The sequence below is a fragment of the Symphalangus syndactylus genome, chromosome 16 (genome assembly GCF_028878055.3).
Source record: "Symphalangus syndactylus isolate Jambi chromosome 16, NHGRI_mSymSyn1-v2.1_pri, whole genome shotgun sequence".
Classification (NCBI taxonomy): domain Eukaryota; kingdom Metazoa; phylum Chordata; class Mammalia; order Primates; family Hylobatidae; genus Symphalangus; species Symphalangus syndactylus.
This window is the reverse complement of record NC_072438.2, coordinates 11993187-12010723: the sequence shown is the minus strand read 5'-3', so window position 1 is coordinate 12010723 and position 17537 is coordinate 11993187. Positions and strand designations below refer to the sequence as shown.

General features: G+C 54.1%; 1 protein-coding gene across 2 annotated transcripts; it reads left to right on the top strand.

Annotated features, from left to right (window-relative positions):
• The first annotated feature begins 667 nt into the window (after positions 1–667).
• TNIP2 (TNFAIP3 interacting protein 2) lies at positions 668–15882 on the top strand. 2 transcript variants are annotated; one of them, XM_055245863.2, is made up of 6 exons: positions 668–1047; positions 9317–9607; positions 11716–11805; positions 12308–12556; positions 12735–12854; positions 15010–15882. In XM_055245863.2, the coding sequence occupies exons 1-6, from the start codon at positions 772–774 to the stop codon at positions 15271–15273; spliced, it is 1290 nt and encodes a 429-aa protein (XP_055101838.1). In that variant the 5' UTR covers positions 668–771; the 3' UTR covers positions 15274–15882. The 2 variants fall into 2 exon arrangements, with proteins under 2 accessions (XP_055101838.1, XP_055101839.1); XM_055245864.2 differs by lacking the exon at positions 12308–12556 and having other exon boundaries at positions 673–1047.
• The last annotated feature ends 1655 nt before the right edge of the window (positions 15883–17537 follow it).

Below are 17537 nucleotides of genomic sequence, written 5' to 3'. Positions count from 1 at the left end.
AAATACAAGAAATTAGCCAGGTGTGGTGGCGGGCGCCTGTAATCCCAGCTACTCGGGAGGCTGAGGCAGGAGAATTGCCTGAGCCTGGGAGGCGGAGGTTGCAGTGAGCCGAGATCGCGCCATTGCACTCCAGCCTGGGCAACAGAGCAAAACTCCGTCTCAAAAAGAAGAAAAAAAAGGAAAGAAAAAAGAAAGCGGCGTGCGGGGCAGAGGGTTGGAGCTCTTTCTGGGCTCAGTGTCCCCATGTGAGGGAACGCATGCCACGTGCTTGGTGCGCTGCGAGCTCAGCTCCTGGAGCTTCTGTTGCTCCTGTGACCGCAAGTCCTGCAGCCTCGCGGGCATATTCAGACCCACACTCAGCTCCAACGCTTGGGGGTTGTCTTTAAGCCCTCCTTTCCATCAGAGGCTGATGAGTCCCCAAACTCACGGGCTGAGTTCGACTCTCCGACAACGCCTCAGAGGCGGATGTTTGGGGCCACTGGAATAAGCCCAGCACCAGCTGGCGTGTGGACAGCCTCGGGGGCCAGGCCAACTCTCTGGGACTGGGGAGGACGGCAGGGGCGGGGCCGGGCTGTAGGCGGTGGGAGGGGTGGGGCCGGGAGAGAAGGGGCTGCGCGGGGGAGGGCGGGGCCGCGCGGGGGAGGGCGGGCGGCCGGGCTGTTGTGGGTAGGCGGGGCGCACCGGGGAAAGTTCCGGGAAGGGCGGCAGCCGGCGGGGCCCGGGCGCGGAAGTTGCCGGCGGCCGCGGGGCCTCCCGGGCAGGCCTACAGCCATGTCCCGGGACCCGGGGTCGGGCGGCTGGGAGGAGGCCCCGCGCGCAGCCGCCGCGCTCTGCACCCTGTACCACGAGGCCGGACAGCGGCTGCGCCGCCTGCAGGACCAGCTGGCCGCCCGCGACGCCCTCATCGCTCGCCTCCGCGCCCGCCTGGCCGCGCTGGAGGGGGACGCCGCGCCGTCGCTAGTGGACGCGCTGCTGGAGCAGGTTGCGCGCTTCCGGGAGCAGCTGCGGCGGCAGGAGGGCGGCGCCGCCGAAGCCCAGATGCGCCAGGTACGAGGGCGGGCACAGAGGAGCTGCGGGCGCGAGACTGCGTGTGGCGGCCGCCGGGTCCTGGGTGGGTGAGCGGGCCCCGGGTCCTGAGGGGTTGAGGGGCCACCAGGTCCTGGGCGTTGAGGGGGTGCCGGGTCCTGGGGTTGAGGGGACACTAGGTTCTGGGGGTAAGGGGGCCCCGGGTCCTGAGGGGTTGAGGGAGCACCAGGTGCTGGAGGTGAGAGGGCATTGAGTTCTGGGGTGTGAGGGGTCCCTGGGGAGTTAGGGGGTGCTGGGTCCTGGGTGGGTGAGCGGGCCCCGGGTCCTGAGGGGTTGAGGGGGTACCGGGTACTGGGGTTGAGGGGGTGCCGGGTCCTGGGGTTGAGGGGGCACCAGGTCCTGGGGGTCAGAGGGGGCCCCGGGTCCTGAGGGGTTGAGGAAGCACCAGGTGCTGGAGGTGAGGGGGCACTGAGTTCTGGGGTGTGAGGGGTCACTGGGGAGTGAGGGGGTGCTGGGTCCTGGGGGTGATAGGATAACAGGTTTTGGGGGATGAGGGGACCCTGGGTCCTAGGGAAGAGAGGGGGACCAGGTCCTGAGGGGGGTAAGGGGACACCACGGGCTGAGGTGTGCTGGGTTCTGGAGGGTGAAGGGGTGCTGGGTCCTGGGGGCTTTGAGGGGTCACCAGGTCCTGGTGGAGGTGAGGGGGCTCTGGGTCCTGGGGGGTGAGGGTGCAAGGTGCTGAAGGGGATAAGGGAATGCTGGATCCTGGGGGGTTGGGAGGGCACTGGGTCCTGGGGGGGATGGTGAGGAGGCACTGGGTTCTGAGGAGGGGGGTTGGTGCAGTTCTTGGGTTCTGTGTGTGTGTGGTGTATGTTCAGGTTGGCTCTTAGGGGTATTTTGAGGTTCGTGTGTGGGAACACATTCTGAGGGGTGTGTGTGTGTGTGTGTGTGTGTGTATGCTGTGTGTGTTGTGTAGTGTGTATGTTCCGGTTGGTTCTTAGGGGTGTTTTGAAGCGTGTGTGCGGGAGACACGTTCTGAGGAGTGTGTATGGTGTGTGTGTGTGTGCGCACGCATGTGTGTCTTGGGTCCAAGGTCAGTGTACTCATATTGTGTTCTAGAGTCCCTTCCAGCCCTCACCCATGCATGTGTCTTTCACCAGTGGCGCTTCAACTCTATGCTGGGAGCAATGGCAAATGCAGCCCCTGTGTCTGATAATGGACACAAATCCTAGGCTGGGTGCAGTGGCTCACGCCTGTAATCCCAGTACTTTGGGAGGCAAGGTGGGCAGATTGCCTGAGCCGAGGAGTTTGAGACAAGCCTGAGCAACATGGTGAAACCCTGTCTACAAAAAGTACAAAAAATTAGCCAGGCATGGTGGCGCACGCCTGTGCTCCCAGCCACTAGGGAGGTTTAGGTGGGAGGATCACTTGAGCCCGGGAGGCAGAGGTTGCAGTGAGCCAAGATCGCACCACTGCACTCCAACCTGGGTGACAAAGTGAGACCTTGTCTGAAAAAATTAAATTACAAATGGACACAAGGGGCCGGGCGCAGTGGCTCACACCTGTAATCCCAGCACTTTGGGAGGCCAAGGCGGCTGGATCACAAGGTCAGGAGATCGAGACTATCCTGGCTAACATGGTGAAAACCCATCTCTACTAAAAATACAAAAAATTAGCTGGGCGTGGTGGCAGGCGCCTGTAGTCCCAGCTACTTGGGAGGCAGAGGCAGGAGAATGGCGTGAACCCGGGAGGCAGAGCTTGCAGTGAGCCGAGATTGTGCCACTGCACTCCAGCCTGGGTGACAGAGTGAGACTCCGTCTCAAAAAAAAAAAAAAAGACACAAATCCTGACTTTCTTCTTTTTGTCCTTGTCTGTGATGTTTATGTCTGTTTTTTAATGATAAACTATAAGCACCACAACAGCAGTATAAGTAACAGTTTTTTGTGCAGTAGTATTTGCAAGCATCTGAAACATTCGGGTGAGCTCTGGCATCTATTATTCCATTTGATTCATGGCTATTATCCTAGTTTTCCCAGGAAAGAAACTAAGCCTGCAAAGGCAGTAGTCTGCGAAAGATAGTTTTTGTCTCCAGGGTTGGCCCCACAGCCTGATTTTAGAGAGAAAAAGAAACATGCCTTTTTAAAAAAAAAAAAATTATAAAAGCAATTTTGAATATCTGAAAAATAAAGAATAAAATAGCCACTGTAATTCCACAGTGCAGGGATGACTAGTGTTAATCTCTTGGCATGCCTTCTTCCTGTTTTTCCTCTGCGTATAGGGTGTGTGTTCACTTGGCATGGTTGTGTTCTACTTCATAGTAGGTTGTCAGTGTCTACATCATTTAAAATACTTGCAGCAGCCAGTGTCTCCCCTACTCCACTCTCTTCCTCTTTCTGGAAGGTACATCCTGACTCACTACAGCAGAAGGGAAGTTTAGAGGTCAACTGGTCTGCACCAACAGATTGTAGAGTTGTGGATACCAGGAGCCACAGATGAGTACAGACCAAGGACCCGGAGGGACACTGAAGTCATCTCCAGAATGTTGGTGGGATAGAGGATGCAGAGACCTCACAACCAGAGCAGTATACTTGCAGTCTGGTGGCCATTGGTGTTCAGCTCACATGTGTCCCCGGTGTCCTATGGATCTGGCCACTCACCAAGCAGCTTATTGCAGCTTCCTGGTAGCCTCAGATAGAATTAGTTCTGTGGTCCCAGTATTACTGGCCCTGGTCCTGTCTTCCCAACAACATGTAAGCATGTAGGTTTTATTTTGGGATTTTTATTTTTATTTTTTTTTGAGACAAGGTCTCACTCTGTCACCCAGGCTGGAGTGCAGTGGCACAAACATGGCTCACTGCGGCCTCAACCTCCTGGGCTTACGTGATCCTCCTGCCTCAGCCTTCCATATAGCTGGGACCACAGGAGTGTGCCATGACACCTGGCTAATTTTATTTTTTTTGTAGAGACAGGATCTTTCTCTGTTGCCCAGGCTGGTCTAGAACTCCTTTCTTCAAGTGATCCTCCTGCCTTGACCTCCCGAAGTGCTGGGATTACAGGCATGGGCCACCATGCCCAGCATGGGATTTTTAATTATTTACGGAACATTTTAATGATTTAGTTTTGTCTGTTTGTTTGTTTTTTGTTTTGTTTTTTAGAGACAGGGTCTTGCTCTGTGACACTGCCACCTAGGCTGGAATGCCTGGGACCATCACAGCTCACTGTAACCTTGAACTCCTGGGCTCAACCAGCCCTCCCGTCACGGCCTCCTGAGTGTCTAGGGCTATAGGCGAAGAACCTACGGCAAGGACTGTGAGCCGCCACCCCTGGCTGACTTCTTCAGTTTTAGTAGAGAAGGGGCCTCATGACCTGGGCTCAAACTCCTGGCCTCCAGGGATCCTCCTGTCTCGACCTCCCAAAGTGCTGGTATTACAGGCATGAGCCACTGTGCCTGGCCTTATCTGGTATTTTGTGCAATTACGTATTTATTGCTCATCCCAGCATTCAATCTGAGGTCAATCACGGAACCTGTGGAAGAATGGAGAGGTCTGTCACCTCCTGTAGGCCCTGGGTTCACGGAGGTGGCAGTGCAGAGTTAAAGACACAGCAGGAAGCAAGCTGTTGCTAGCTTGCCCTCATCTATGGCCATGTCAGTGAGCCCATTAGGAGCAGGAACCCTGGACCAATAGGGACTGAGGGCTCCCAGAGAGAGTGCTGAGGCTCAGGGTGTGGAGGAGCTGACGAGTGCATCTGTGATCAAGCTGTGGTCAGTGTGTGATGGGGCAAGATCCAGCCAGAGAATTGTGGTCCTCACTGCAGCCACAGCTGGACTTGAGACCTTACCTCATCTGTAACACAAGGCCTGAGTGGATAACTTTACAAAGCCCCTCCAGTTAATACTTTCTGGAATAATGACACCAATTCATTGTGCAACCTGGTCCTGCCCAACCCTATCCTGTCACCACTCTAGGGACCAGCTTCATAGGCTTTGCCTGGTCCTGGCGTATCAGCCCCCTTTCCTTTCCAGCTTAGCTTTGCTTTGCTTTGCTTGTTTTCTTGGCTCTTTCTTTTCTTTTCTCTTCTCTTCTTTCTTTCCTTCCTTACCCCCCTTTTTTTTTTTTTTTTTTTTAGACTGAGTCTTGCTCTGTCGCCAGGCTGGAGTGCAGTGGTGGGATCTTGGCTCAGTGCAACCTCCACCTCCTGGGTTCAAGCAATTCTCCTGCCTCAGCCTCCTGGGTAGCTGGGACTACAGGTACCCACCACCACACCTGGCTAATTTTTTGTATCTTTAGTGGGGACGGGGTTTCACCATTTTGGCCAGGCTGGTCTTGAACTCCTGACCTCGTGATCCACCCGCCTGAGCCTCCCAAAGTGCTGGGATTGCAGGCGTGAGCCACCGCCCTGGGCCACTTTCCTTGTTACTTTCTTTCTTCTTTTCTCCTCCCCTCGCCTTCCCTCCCCTCTCCTCCCCTCCCCTCCCCTCCCCTCCCCTCTTTTTGATAGGGTCACTCTGTTGCCCAGGCTGGAGTGCAGTAGCATGATCATAGCTCACTGCAGCCTTGACCTCCCGGGCTTAAGTGATCCTCCTGTCTCAGCCTCCCGAGTAGCTGCGACTACAAGCGCCCACCACCATGCCTGGCTAACGTTTTTTGTATTTTTTGTAGAGATGGGGTCTCGCCATGTTGCCCAGGCTAGTCCCAACCCTTGGGCTGAAGTGATCCTCCCATCTTGGCCTCCCAAAGTGCTGGGATTGCAGGCTTTGGGAGAATACACTTCTGTTGTTTAAGACACCAAGTTTGTGATACTTTGTTGCAGCAGTGCTAAAAGCCAAGAGGCCACTGTGCCTCTTATTTTTAAGGCCAATCCACAAGACTATTAATAGAGCTGTTTACACTTTTGTGTTCTGAGCTGTGGAGTTGTGGGTCCCAGCGACAGGCTTTCCTGAGAGATGTCAGCCCAGTCGCTGACTGGTCCGTGTGTTGTGCCCGTGTGTGTAGAGCCACAGCTCCAGCACATACCTGGTTTTCTGACCACAGTGGTCGAGGTGCTGTTGCGTCCTGAGGACTGTTACTGGCTGGACAAGGCATTCCGACAGATAAACCAGCACAAACCTCTGCAACTTCAGAGCCAGTGACAAATGCTAGAAGCCCGGGGGCTTGAGGGGTCTTGGGGCCCTCATGCTGCTGAGGGGAGGATCAGTGGGGCAGCCCTTTGCAGGGCTGGCCTGCCCCCACGAGTTGAGCCTAGAGCCTGGGTCCTGATCTGTCTCTGTATGGCCCAGTCTTATTCCCATTTACTGGGCGTCTGTGTGGGGCTGGGCTCAGTGCTGAGTACTAGGGTGTGGAGGCAAGAGAGAGCTACGCCCTCAGGATCTGCGAGCTGTGGACGTGCTGCCCTCCTGTTTGTGGAGTCGTTTGTTTCTCCTACTGTCAGCATTTGACCAACGCAGGAAGGAGGCTCCGAAATCAGATTTTACCTGGGCACAGGGACCCCTGCTGAGGCAGGAGGAGGATTGCTTGAGGCCAGGAGTTCAAGACCAGCCTAGGCAACATAGCCTGTCTCTATTAAAAAAAAAACAAAAACAGAAGTCGGGTTTTGCTCAAAGTCCTTTATCCCTGAAGAGGGTCTCACTGTCACCCAGGCTAGAGTGCAGTGGCACCATCACAGCACACTGCAGCCTTGACCGCCAGCCCATGGTCCCAGTTATTCGGGAGGTTGAGACGGGAGGATCACTTGGGCCCAGGAGTTCAAGGCTGCAGTGAGCTATGATTATGCCACTGTACTACAGCCTCGGTGTCAGAGCGAGACCCTGTCTCTAAAAAAAAAAATAGTAATAATAATCAGGGTTCCTGCAGTAATAGGGCTTAGTATTTTGTTCCATTGTGATGAGAATATTCTAGGTTCCTGGTCTCTGTCCCTTCTCACCTCAAGTACTAGAGACAGAGGCTGGACCCTTCTCCTGCCACTTCTGGGGGAAGATTGGGCTCCTTCCTGACTTTTCTGAAACTGTTTCTTCACTTGTGGGATGGACTAGTTGAGCCTGCTTCACCTCCTTCATGTAATGTACTGTTGGAGGATTCTTTGAAAATGGAAAAGCACAAATTTAAGGCCAGGTATTAAAAAATTGTCAGGTCAGATGTGGTGGCTCATGCCTGTAATCCCAGCACTTTGGGAGGCTGAGGCAGGCGGATCACTCAAGTCCAGGACCAGCCTGGGCAACATGGTGAAACCTTGTCTCTACAAAAAATACAGAAATTAGCCAGGTACGGTGGCATGCACTTATAATCCAACTACTTAGGGTGCTGAGGCAAGAGGATCACTTGAGTCTGGGAGGTGGAGGCTACAGTGAACCATGATGGTACCACTGTACTCCAGCCTGGGTGACAGGGCGAGACCCTGTCTCAAAAAAAAATTGTCATTTTAAGAACCTTTTTAAATTCTTTAAGAAGTAATTGGGGTGGGGTGTGTTAGTTTCCTAGAGCTGCTATAACAAAGTAACACAAACTAGGGGGCTTCAAGCAACAGAAACTTAATCTTTCACAGTTCTAGAGGCCAGAAGCCGGAAACCAAGGCATCGGCTCTCTCTGAAGGTTCGAGGGAAGGACCTTCCTCGCCTCTTCAGCTTCCTGTGGGGGCCGCCAATCCTTGGTGTTCCTTGGCCTTTATTCACAAGACAAGACGTCACTCATATCTTTGTTGTCACATGGCCTTCTTCTCTCTGTGTCTGTCCAGACTTCCGTCTTCTTATAAGGACACCAGTCCTGTCCTAATCCAGTTTGTCCTCACCTTAACTAATTACATCTGCAAAGACCCTATCTCTAAATAAGTTTTCATTCCCAGATACCAGGGAATGGGGGGTTTGGTTGTGGACATCTTTTTGGGGTTACCCACTGCAGTGTAGTTTCTACCTTTCCTATCAAAAAAGTGCTTGGAATTGCCACTTTGATAATTTGATGATAACTGGGTGTGGTGGCTTGAGCCTGTAGTCCCAGCTATTCAGGGGGCTGAGGTGGGAGGATTTGCTTGAGCCTAGGAGTTTAAGACCAGCCTGGGCTATAGATAGCGAGACCCTCATCTCAAAAAAACATTTTGATGATATGAAATCGAAAATTATGAACTTGCTTGTGAAAATAGAATTTGGCGGGGTGCAGTGGCTCACACCTGTCATCCCAGCACTTTGGGAAGCCAAGGCGGGTGGATCGCTTGAGTCCAGGAGTTCAAGACCAGCCTGAGCATCACAGCAAAACCCTGTCTCTACAAAATACAAAAAAGTTAGCCAGGCACGGTGGCACGTGCCTGTAGTCCCGGCTACTCAGGTTAGGATGGAGAATCGCTTGGGCCTGGGGAGGTCGAGGCTGCAGTGAGCCATGATTGTGCCACTGCACTCTAGCCTGGGTGACAGTGAGACCCTGCCTCAAAAAAAAAAAAAAAAAAAAATGCTGGGTGCAGTGGCTCACGCCTATAATCGCAGTACTTTGGGAGGCTGAGGCGGGCAGATCGTCTGAGGTCAGGAATTCGAGACTAGCCTGGCCAACATGGTGAAACCCCATCTCTACTAAAAATACAAAAATTGGGCTGGGCGCAGTGGCTCACGCCTGTAATCCCGGCACTTTGGGAGGCCGAGGCGGGCAGATGCTGAGGTGGGCAGATCATGAGGTCAGGAAATCGAGACCATCCTGGTTAACATGGTGAAACCCCATCTCTACTAAAAATACAAAAAATTAGCCGGGCGTCGTGGCGGGCACCTGTAGTCCCAGCTACTCGGGAGGCTGAGGCAGGAGAACGGCGTGAACCCTGGAGGAGGACCTTGCAGTGAGCTGAGATGGCGCCACTGCACTCCAGCCTGGGGGACACAGCGAGACTCCGTCTCAAAAAAAAAAAAAAAAAAAAAAAGCTGGGCGTGGTGGTGGGCACCTATAATTCCAGCTACTGAGGAGGCTGAGGTGGGAGAATCGCTTGAACCTGGGAGGTGGAGGTTGCAGTGAGCCAAGATTGTGCCACTGCACTCTAGCCTGGGCAACAGAGTGAGACTCTGTCTCAAAAAAAAAAAAAAAAAAAATGTAAGATGAAGTTTCAGAACAGAACATTGTAGGCTGAAAAACTCCAGAGTTAATAGTTCAAATGCCTGACTTCTGAGTGAGTAATGATTAGTTCAAACGCCCAACTTCTGAGTGAGTATGTTTGTGTCTGGTGATGGGGCATCCATGCTAGGTCTCCTTTTGCTTTCTGAACATTTGCTCTTGACACGGCTTCTTTTAATTCAGTAAACTGTGCTTTTAAATCTTCCACTTAGGAAATTGAGAGGCTGACTGAGCAACTAGAAGAAAAAGAGAGGGAGATGCAGCAGCTGCTGAACCAGCCCCAACACGAGCGAGAGAAGGAGGTCGTCCTGCTGCGGAGGAGCATGGCAGAAGGGGAGCGCGCCCGGGCCGCCAGTGACGTCCTGTGCCGCTCCTTGGCCAACGAGACCCATCAGCTGCGGAGGACGCTGACCGCCACCGCCCACATGTGTCAGCATCTGGCCAAGTGTCTGGATGAACGACAGCACGCACAAAGGAATGTGGGGGAGAAAAGTCCTGACCAGGTAGGCCACAGTGTAAGCAGAGTGTGGTGAAGACCCCTGTGTGCTGGGAGCGTTGCCTACAGGCCCCTGATCACAGAGGTCGGGGGGCGCCCCAGAACCCACTTCTGTTCTCAGTAATGAGAGTCAGCTGATGGGGCAAAGCTCGCTCATCCAAGGGTTTCTTTTAAAGTGATGGAACATGGAAAATGTAATAGGAAAGCAGGCAGCCACCTCACTGCCCAGCACCAGGCCTATAGCTGACCCTGCTCCCGGGTGGGAGATGGCACTTGGCTTTCATCTGCCTCAGCTGAGGATGAGGAGGAAGAGCTGAGGGTGGCAGAGCGGCCTGGAGGAAGTGTAGTCACATCCTCACCTGAGGAAACTGAAGCAGAGCCAGGTGGTACTGCTGCAGATGGGGAGTGCCTCCAGTTCCACACCCCAAACTCCTGGAAGGACCGTGAGTGCCCGCCTTCTGCAGGCTCAGTGTGTCTGAGTGCATCTAGGCACAGCTGGAACCGCCATCTCCAAAGCCGGCTTTAGGCATGTCCTTGCCAGCAGCACGGACTGCCACAAGCTTGGAGACCTGGCTCAGGGCCACAGCCTCCTCATCATCAAAGCAAGGGCCAGGGGGCAGCGGCGCCAAGTGACAGGGCCAAAAAGGGTTCGCTGGACCTCCAGGATAGGCTGGATCTGGGCTGTAGCTCTCTGTGGGGTCTAGTGGGAGAGAGAAGGACTGTGGGAGTTTCAGCATCAGGAGAAACCAGGGGGCTCCTAGGCAGAAGAGTAGGGGAGCAGTGGCCCAAGGCATCTGTGTGCCAGGCACCTTCCATCTTGCTGGTGCTTGTGGTCTGTGTATGGCAGGCAGGGAAATGGAGGCACTCCGTGTACATCTCACCCAGGCTGAGGCCCCATCTCACTCACACTGCCCCACACAGGGCCTCTCGCTCGGGTCCTTTCTAGGCAGTCCTCTGAGGCAGCACCAAGGTTCATGCGGAAACACGCGCTGGGATGTTCTGCGGCAGACAGTACATCCTGCGCCCATCAGCAGCTTCACCGAGGTGCCCACTGGGGAGAAGCTTGGTCTGAGAATTGCCCACCTCAGCTGGGTGGATTCCAGGCGGGGAACCTCAGAGGGGACACAGCTGCATTCAGAAACCAAAGGAAAAGTGCCATCTGGGTGGAGGCAGGGTGTTCTGGTCTGATTTTGAGTCACTGTGTCATTTCCCTCTGGGGATTTGAAAGGAGCCACACACAGCGTTGAGCCTGAGGCGGGGGTGGGGCCAGTGGCAGGGTAGGCCCTCATCACAGTCTCTAAATAAGTGTCACTTCTCAGCCCTGAACTCAGCTGAGTCACCCGGGGCTTCCCGGTGTAGGCTGCGTTAGGACATGCACTTCCTTTGTCATTTGAGGGGAATTCTCAAAAATTATGTCACTGAGATACAGTCAGAATTGTAGGGTACACACAAGTTTCAGGAGACTTTTCATTCAGCTCTGTAGTTGTTAGTGGGGGTTGGTTTGGGTTGTGGCTTCCGTGACTCCTGTCCCTGCGTGGGGCAGAGGTTAGATTGCTGTGTCCAGAATCACCTGGTTGGACCCGATTGTCTGCAGACGGGACAGTGTCATGGGCTCCACAGGAGGTAAGCAGGGTGCATGGCCAGGCCCACCCTGGGCAGCTGGGGGCCCCCTTGCTGGAGATGCTCTGGTTTACAATGGGATTCAGCCTCCTGCCTTCCCTGCTGTCTGCGGTAATGGCAAATCTCTGGCAATGAGAGACTTTATCGTGTCTGGTGTGCCAATCCCTGCAGACATGACGGCTTTAGAAGATTTACATGGCAGATATTTAAAAGACAAACAGCTCAAACGGGTAGGTAGGACGGGATAAGGACAGTATCAAAGATGATGTGGCCTGAAGACCCTCCGTCCAGGCTCTGACCTGGGCCTGCTAGGGGTGGGCCTGGGCAGGGAGAAGGTGGTCCCTTGTCCCTGCTTTGCTTCTCTACCAAATGAATGGTTACTACCCGCTGCATTGGGGGATGCAGTGATAATCTGTGGCCTCAGCCTCTGGCTCTAGCTTCCCCCCTCTTGCTATATGTGACAGAGTGTCTTCTCTCTGTCCCTTCCTCATGCAGTCAGAACATACAGGTGGGCACACCTCTGTCCAGAGTGTTATTGAGAAGTTGCAGGAAGAAAATCGACTGTTAAAACAGAAGGTGACTCACGTGAGTGTCTTTCACATTTTGTTGGAGAAGAACACACGGCTTAGAAACTGTAAGTGAGGGTTCTTTCCTTGGCGGATGCCCAGAGGTTGCCCCCCCGCCCTCTGGCCACTATGACTTGACACACACAGTCCCTAGAGACTGGACTTTTTTGCTTAAAACGACGTACAGGACATGTCCTGTCCATCTCCATCCCCCTAAAATTAATCCACAAGTCAGTGAAGGAGATGCAAGAGTGAGCAGCAGGAGGTCTGTTTTATAAGACAGAAAAGCTGCACCGAATCCACCTCTGTTTATGCTGCTTGCGTACGGGTGTCATCACGGTGCCTCAGGATTCTCTGGCGGGCCTAGTGTCTGCTCTCTACAGCACAGGGAGGGGCAGCTTCCATTTAAGAGGAAACTCTCACTCAGCGAATCACTGCTAGTACATAGTTCACACTGGGTGCTGCCTTGAGCAGCTTTGTCAGCTGCCTTCACCGTGAGCTTTCCGGCTCCACCTCTTCAGGTTGAAGACCTCAATGCCAAGTGGCAGCGCTACGACGCCAGCAGGGACGAATACGTGAGGGGGCTCCATGCGCAGCTCAGGGGGCTGCAGATCCCCCGTGAGCCCGAGCTGATGAGGAAGGAGATCTCCCGGCTCAACAGACAGTTGGAAGAGAAAATAAATGACTGTGCCGAAGTGAAGCAGGAGCTGGCGGCCTCCAGGACGGCCCGGGATGCTGCGCTGGAGCGGGTGCAGATGCTGGAACAGCAGGTGTCTGTCCCTTGGGCTCCGGATGGCACCGACCAGATGTGTGGTGGCCCAAATCATGGGACAGGCTGGGCTGAAGGCTTGCTGGCACTGAGCGGGCAGTGGTCACGGTGAGGGGGGAGAAGCCTGGGGGGCACTTCCTCCTTCCTTCAGCAGAAATGTGTGTCTCGCCTCTCTTCAGATTCTTGCTTACAAGGATGACTTCATGTCAGAAAGGGCCGATCGGGAACGGGCTCAAAGTAGGATTCAAGAACTGGAGGAAAAGGTCACCTCTCTGCTGCACCAGGTGTCCTGGAGACAGGTAGAGTATGAGGGCGTTTTTCTTCCTGCTTAGGGTTAGTGTTTTTGTTTCTCTTCTCATGAGATTAGAGCCTTTCTGTGTCTGCCAAGGCCCTGATTTGCTGGTGATGAGGATTGTGGTGGGCCCCTCCCTGCTCTGGGGAGAGCCACCTGGCCTGGTACCTGGGCGTGGTCATGGAAAGCCTCCCTGTTATACTGTTCAGTTATGGAGGAGGCTGGCATGGTGGCCTGTCTTAGCAGAGGTGGCTGTCCTCAGGGCCCGTCCGTCACTGTCATGCAGTCAGAGAGCACGTCTCGGGCCTCAAAGTGTGAGCTCCCTACGTGTCCTGACCTGTCTGTGAGGCGGGAACCCCGCTTACCTTGTCATGTAGATGTGATGGCCCTGGGTGTCCAGTAACATCCCCAGCTCAGCCTGGCATGTGGAGCTGGGCCTTGCAGGCCAGGGGCCCCTCACCCCACCCCTGGGCTCAGTGCTTTTCCTACCATGGGGTACCTTGAGGGAGGCCTGGCATAAATGGGAACCAATGAAGTTCCTCAGCGTATGACCCATGGCCTCTTCCTTCTCCTCACTGACTTGTGCTCTGCAAAAATCCAGGGGAAATTTGTTTAGCTCCTCATCAAGTACCTAACACACTTTTGGCCCTGGGAATAGCCTGGGCCCCACTCAAAGAGCTTCCTCTCCTGGCACAGACTGAACAGTAGTGATGCCCCTTGAGAATCGATGCACCCTGGGCTGGAGCTGGGATGCCAACCGTGTTTCAGGGTGTTTCAGGGACCCTGGGCTGTGAGGCCACCCCCACTGCCCTGTTCCGAGCAGCCACTGGGCCTCAGTGGTTTCTGCTTCTCCTCCGCATGAAGGGCACAGGAGTCATGGTGGACACCTTTTCTAACACACCCTGGGACTAAGTCCGCAGCAGAGGGCCGGACACAGGTAGCAGTTTGTACTCGTGCATGAAGGAGGAGGAACCTGGTGGGGAACTGTGTCTCCCCCCGTTAAGTTCACAGGCTGACAAGGAGGCACTGGAGGCTTCACCAGCCACAGCAGGCCCTGCCTTAAGCCCCTGCCCAGCCCTCGCAGCCTTCTTGGCATCACAGAATGGAGTGTGTATGGGCAGCTCCCCATCCCCCAATTTCAGATTCTCCGAAGTCCCTGGCACAGGGATTCTTCAGCGTGTCCGCTGGGCAGGAATGGGAACATCTTGCAACAGAACTACCTGTGGGTTTTCCTGGGATTTGATTTTGCCTGTGGGTTTTCTGGCCTTCATGAATTCAAGGAAGCATGTGATTTGGATTGAAGGATCACTGTTGGTACAATCATGAGGATGGTCTCAGGCTGCCTCTCAAAGATTTTGGACCAGATGAACTGGTTCCAGACTTGCAGGCCCAGATTCTTACCCCCGAGGGTAAAGTTTCTGGGGGGGGCCTGCAGACCTTGTACTAAGTGGCCTCGGTCCCTTTCAGCAGTAGCCTGTGGCCCCTCGAGGGTTGCTCCGTCCCTAGATGGCACAGTCAGGGACAGTGGTGCTGAAGGCATGGGTGATAAGCTGTAGTCTCATCAGGGAAAGTCCACATTCAGACAGGAAGTGGAAGCGCCAAGGCCTGCTGGAATGAAGTTCCCAGGCAAGCAGTGAGGGCCACAGGCCGCAGTGCTTCAGGATGGATGTTTGGAGAACACGTGCCAGGCCGTGCCAAGTGGTCGGTGGGGCCAAGCCAGGGACATCTCTTGCTGCTACTGAAGGACCCCCTGAGCCCCACAGAGGAGGTGCAGGGTAGGGTTGGGACTCAGTGTGCCCAACTCCCCAGCACAGGCTGTGCCACCTCCACTCTGTGGTGGTGTGTGGGCCACATCATCAGGGCCACCTTCTCAGTCGGGTCTCTTAGGGCTGATGGGTCCAACTGAACAGGACTTCCACCAAGGGGTTGGGGAGTGGACCACGCTAGGGCCTGTTTCTTCATAAGCACATGAGGGAGCGTGTGTGTGATCTCCTCATTCACTGAGCACCCCCTTGTCTGGGCTCTGGGGCGCAGCAGGAAGCGAAGTGAGGGACTGAAGTTCCGTTCAGGGATAGATGAAGTACCTCTAGTTGCTGGAACCTGAGACCTGCTTTGTGACCTTCAGCACAGCCCACGTAAATAGACCCTTGCCTTTTCTCCAGGATTCTCGAGAGCCAGACGCCCGCCGGATTCACGCTGGGAGCAAAACTGCCAAGTACTTGGCCACCGATGCATTGGAGCTTATGGGGCCTGGTGGCTGGAGACCTGGGACTGGGTCCCAGCAGTTGGAACCCCCTACAGAGAGCGGGCATCCTGGCGCGGCCCAGAGAGGCCAGGGGGACCTTCAGTGCCCTCACTGCCTGCAGTGCTTCGGTGACGAGCAAGGTGAAGCGCTCCTCAGGCATGTGGCCGAGTGCTGCCAGTGACCGAGACTCACCCGCGCCCTTGCGGCCCCCTGGCCCGGCGCAGCTGCCCTCAGGGACAGGGTGGGTGCTCTCAGATGCCATGGGTTGAGCTCTACTGAGAGTGAAGTCCCCTAGAATAGGTGCGGGGCACTGTGATCGTTCACTCTGGTCCCCCTTTGGCTATGGAACAGGCTGGGTCACAGGGAACTGCCAGTGAGGCTGGAGGTGGAGATGGGGTCAGGAACATCTGGCAGAGGGAGGTCCCAGTCTGTGTCTCCATCAGGCTGAAGCCAGAGCAATCTGGTGCTAGCGTGCCAGCCCCTCCCCCAGCCTGCACCTGGGCATGCCGCAGCTTGCCAGAAAGAGGTGGCTGCCTATGGGAGTCACTTGTATGGTCCCCAGGGTGGAAGCCCCATCCTGTTCTATAGAATGAAGTGTCTTCTCTCTGCCTTGAACCAGTCAAATAGAGTATTGCAGCTGCACATCACACTAGGGTGGCCACCCCTGCCATTGTGAGCCACATGTCTGCAGTGAGAAACTGCATTGCAGTAGCATTTGTCATCTATCCGGAAGTTAAGGCACACTTATTTTATTCACCTATTTTTATAATAAACATTCTTGCTAGTGTGACTGCTCTGAGAATTTGTGTTGGAAGCTGGGGTGCAGGGACTGAGCAGTATTTACAGCAGCTGGCATGGGAAAACACTCCTGCTGTTGCCTTCTGCCAGAGCACCAAGACAAGGGGATCAGTGGGAGCCTGGCTGTATTAGGGTTCCCTAGAGGGACAGAACTAATGGAACAGATAGATATATAAAGGGGAGTGTGTTAAGTATTAACTCACACGATCACAAGTTCCCACAATAGGCCGTCTGCAGGCTGAGGAACAAGGAGAGCCAGTCCAAGTTCTGAAACTGAAGAACTTGGAGTCCTATGTTCAAGGGCAGGAAGCATCCAGCACGGAGCAAAATGTAGGCTGGGAGGCCAGGCCAGTCTCTCTTTTCACATTTTTCTGCCTGCTTATATTCTGGCTGCACTGGCAGCTGATTAGATGGTGTCCACCCAGATTGAGGGTGGATCTGCCTTCCCCAGCCACTGACTCAAATGTTAATCTCCTTGGCAACACCCTCACAGGCACACCCAGGATCAATACTTCCTATCCTTCAATCAAGTTGACACTCAGTATTAACCATCACACGAGTCCACCCCTTGTCAACTTGAACCCATACATATTCCTGAGATAATCTTCAACTAAAGACAAAAATAAAGTCACAATTATGCCTAACAAACATAATACAGCTATCCTTCATACAACCAGAAACGCACCAATCCCCAACCCAAATACTATTACAAAAAGGTAACAATACTTTGGCCGGGCGCGGTGGCTCACGCTTGTAATCCCAGCACTTTGGGAGGCCAAGGCGGGTGGATCACGAGGTCAGAAGATCGAGACCATGGTGAAACACCGTCTCTACTAAAAATACAAAAAATTAGCCGGGTGTGGTGGCGGGCGCCTGTAGTCCCAGCTACTTGGAGAGGCTGAGGCAGGAGAATGGCGTGAACCCGGGAGGCGGAGCTTGCAGTGAGCCGAGATTGCGCCACTGCACTCCAGCCTGGGCAACAGAGCGAGACTCCGTCTCGAAAAAAAAAAAAAAGGTAACAATACTTTTTGTTTTTTGAAACGGAGTTTCACTCTTGTTCCCCAGGCTAGAGTGCAGTAGTGTGATCTCGGCTCAGCTCACTGCAACCTCCGCCTCCCAGGTTCAAGTGATTCTCCCACCTCAGGCTCCCGATTAGCCAGGATTACAGGCGCCCGCCACCACGCCTGGCTAATTTTTGTATTTTTAGTAGAGACGGGGTTTCGCCATGTTGGCCAGGCTGGTTTCGAACTCCTGACGTCAGGTGATCCGCCTGCCTCTGCCTCCCAGAGTGCTGGGATTACAGGTGTGAGCCACCGCACCCAGCCAAGGTGACAATACTTAAATGCTGATGTGAAGTCAATAAACCTTATGTCACACAATAAAGGAGAAAGGAAACAATGAAGAGATCTTCTTAGTACTAGTGTATACATGCATAAACGTTTTTCATCAAAAGGAGGAAATACTCATAGCAATTACAGTCCTGGTTTCTGCAGCTGGTCATGTGGTCGTAGCTGTTATTGATGCCTACCTTCTTCTACTGCCCATTCTGTATTCCCTTTGCCTTCAGCAAGCACCTCAGCAGGTTGTGGGTTTTTTCCTGGTGGAGTGACCCAAACCTTCATTCCCGATTTGTAGTCCTGCCTGGAT

Excerpts from the sequence above, each read along its gene's own strand:
- TNIP2 (XM_055245863.2), top strand. The coding sequence starts at position 772 with ATGTCCCGGGACCCGGGGTCGGGCGGCTGGGAGGAGGCCCCGCGCGCA. Across the intron at positions 9,608-11,715 it reads GGGAGAAAAGTCCTGACCAG|TCAGAACATACAGGTGGGCA; the intron begins GTAGGCCACAGT and ends TTCCTCATGCAG. Across the intron at positions 11,806-12,307 it reads TAAAACAGAAGGTGACTCAC|GTTGAAGACCTCAATGCCAA; the intron begins GTGAGTGTCTTT and ends CCACCTCTTCAG.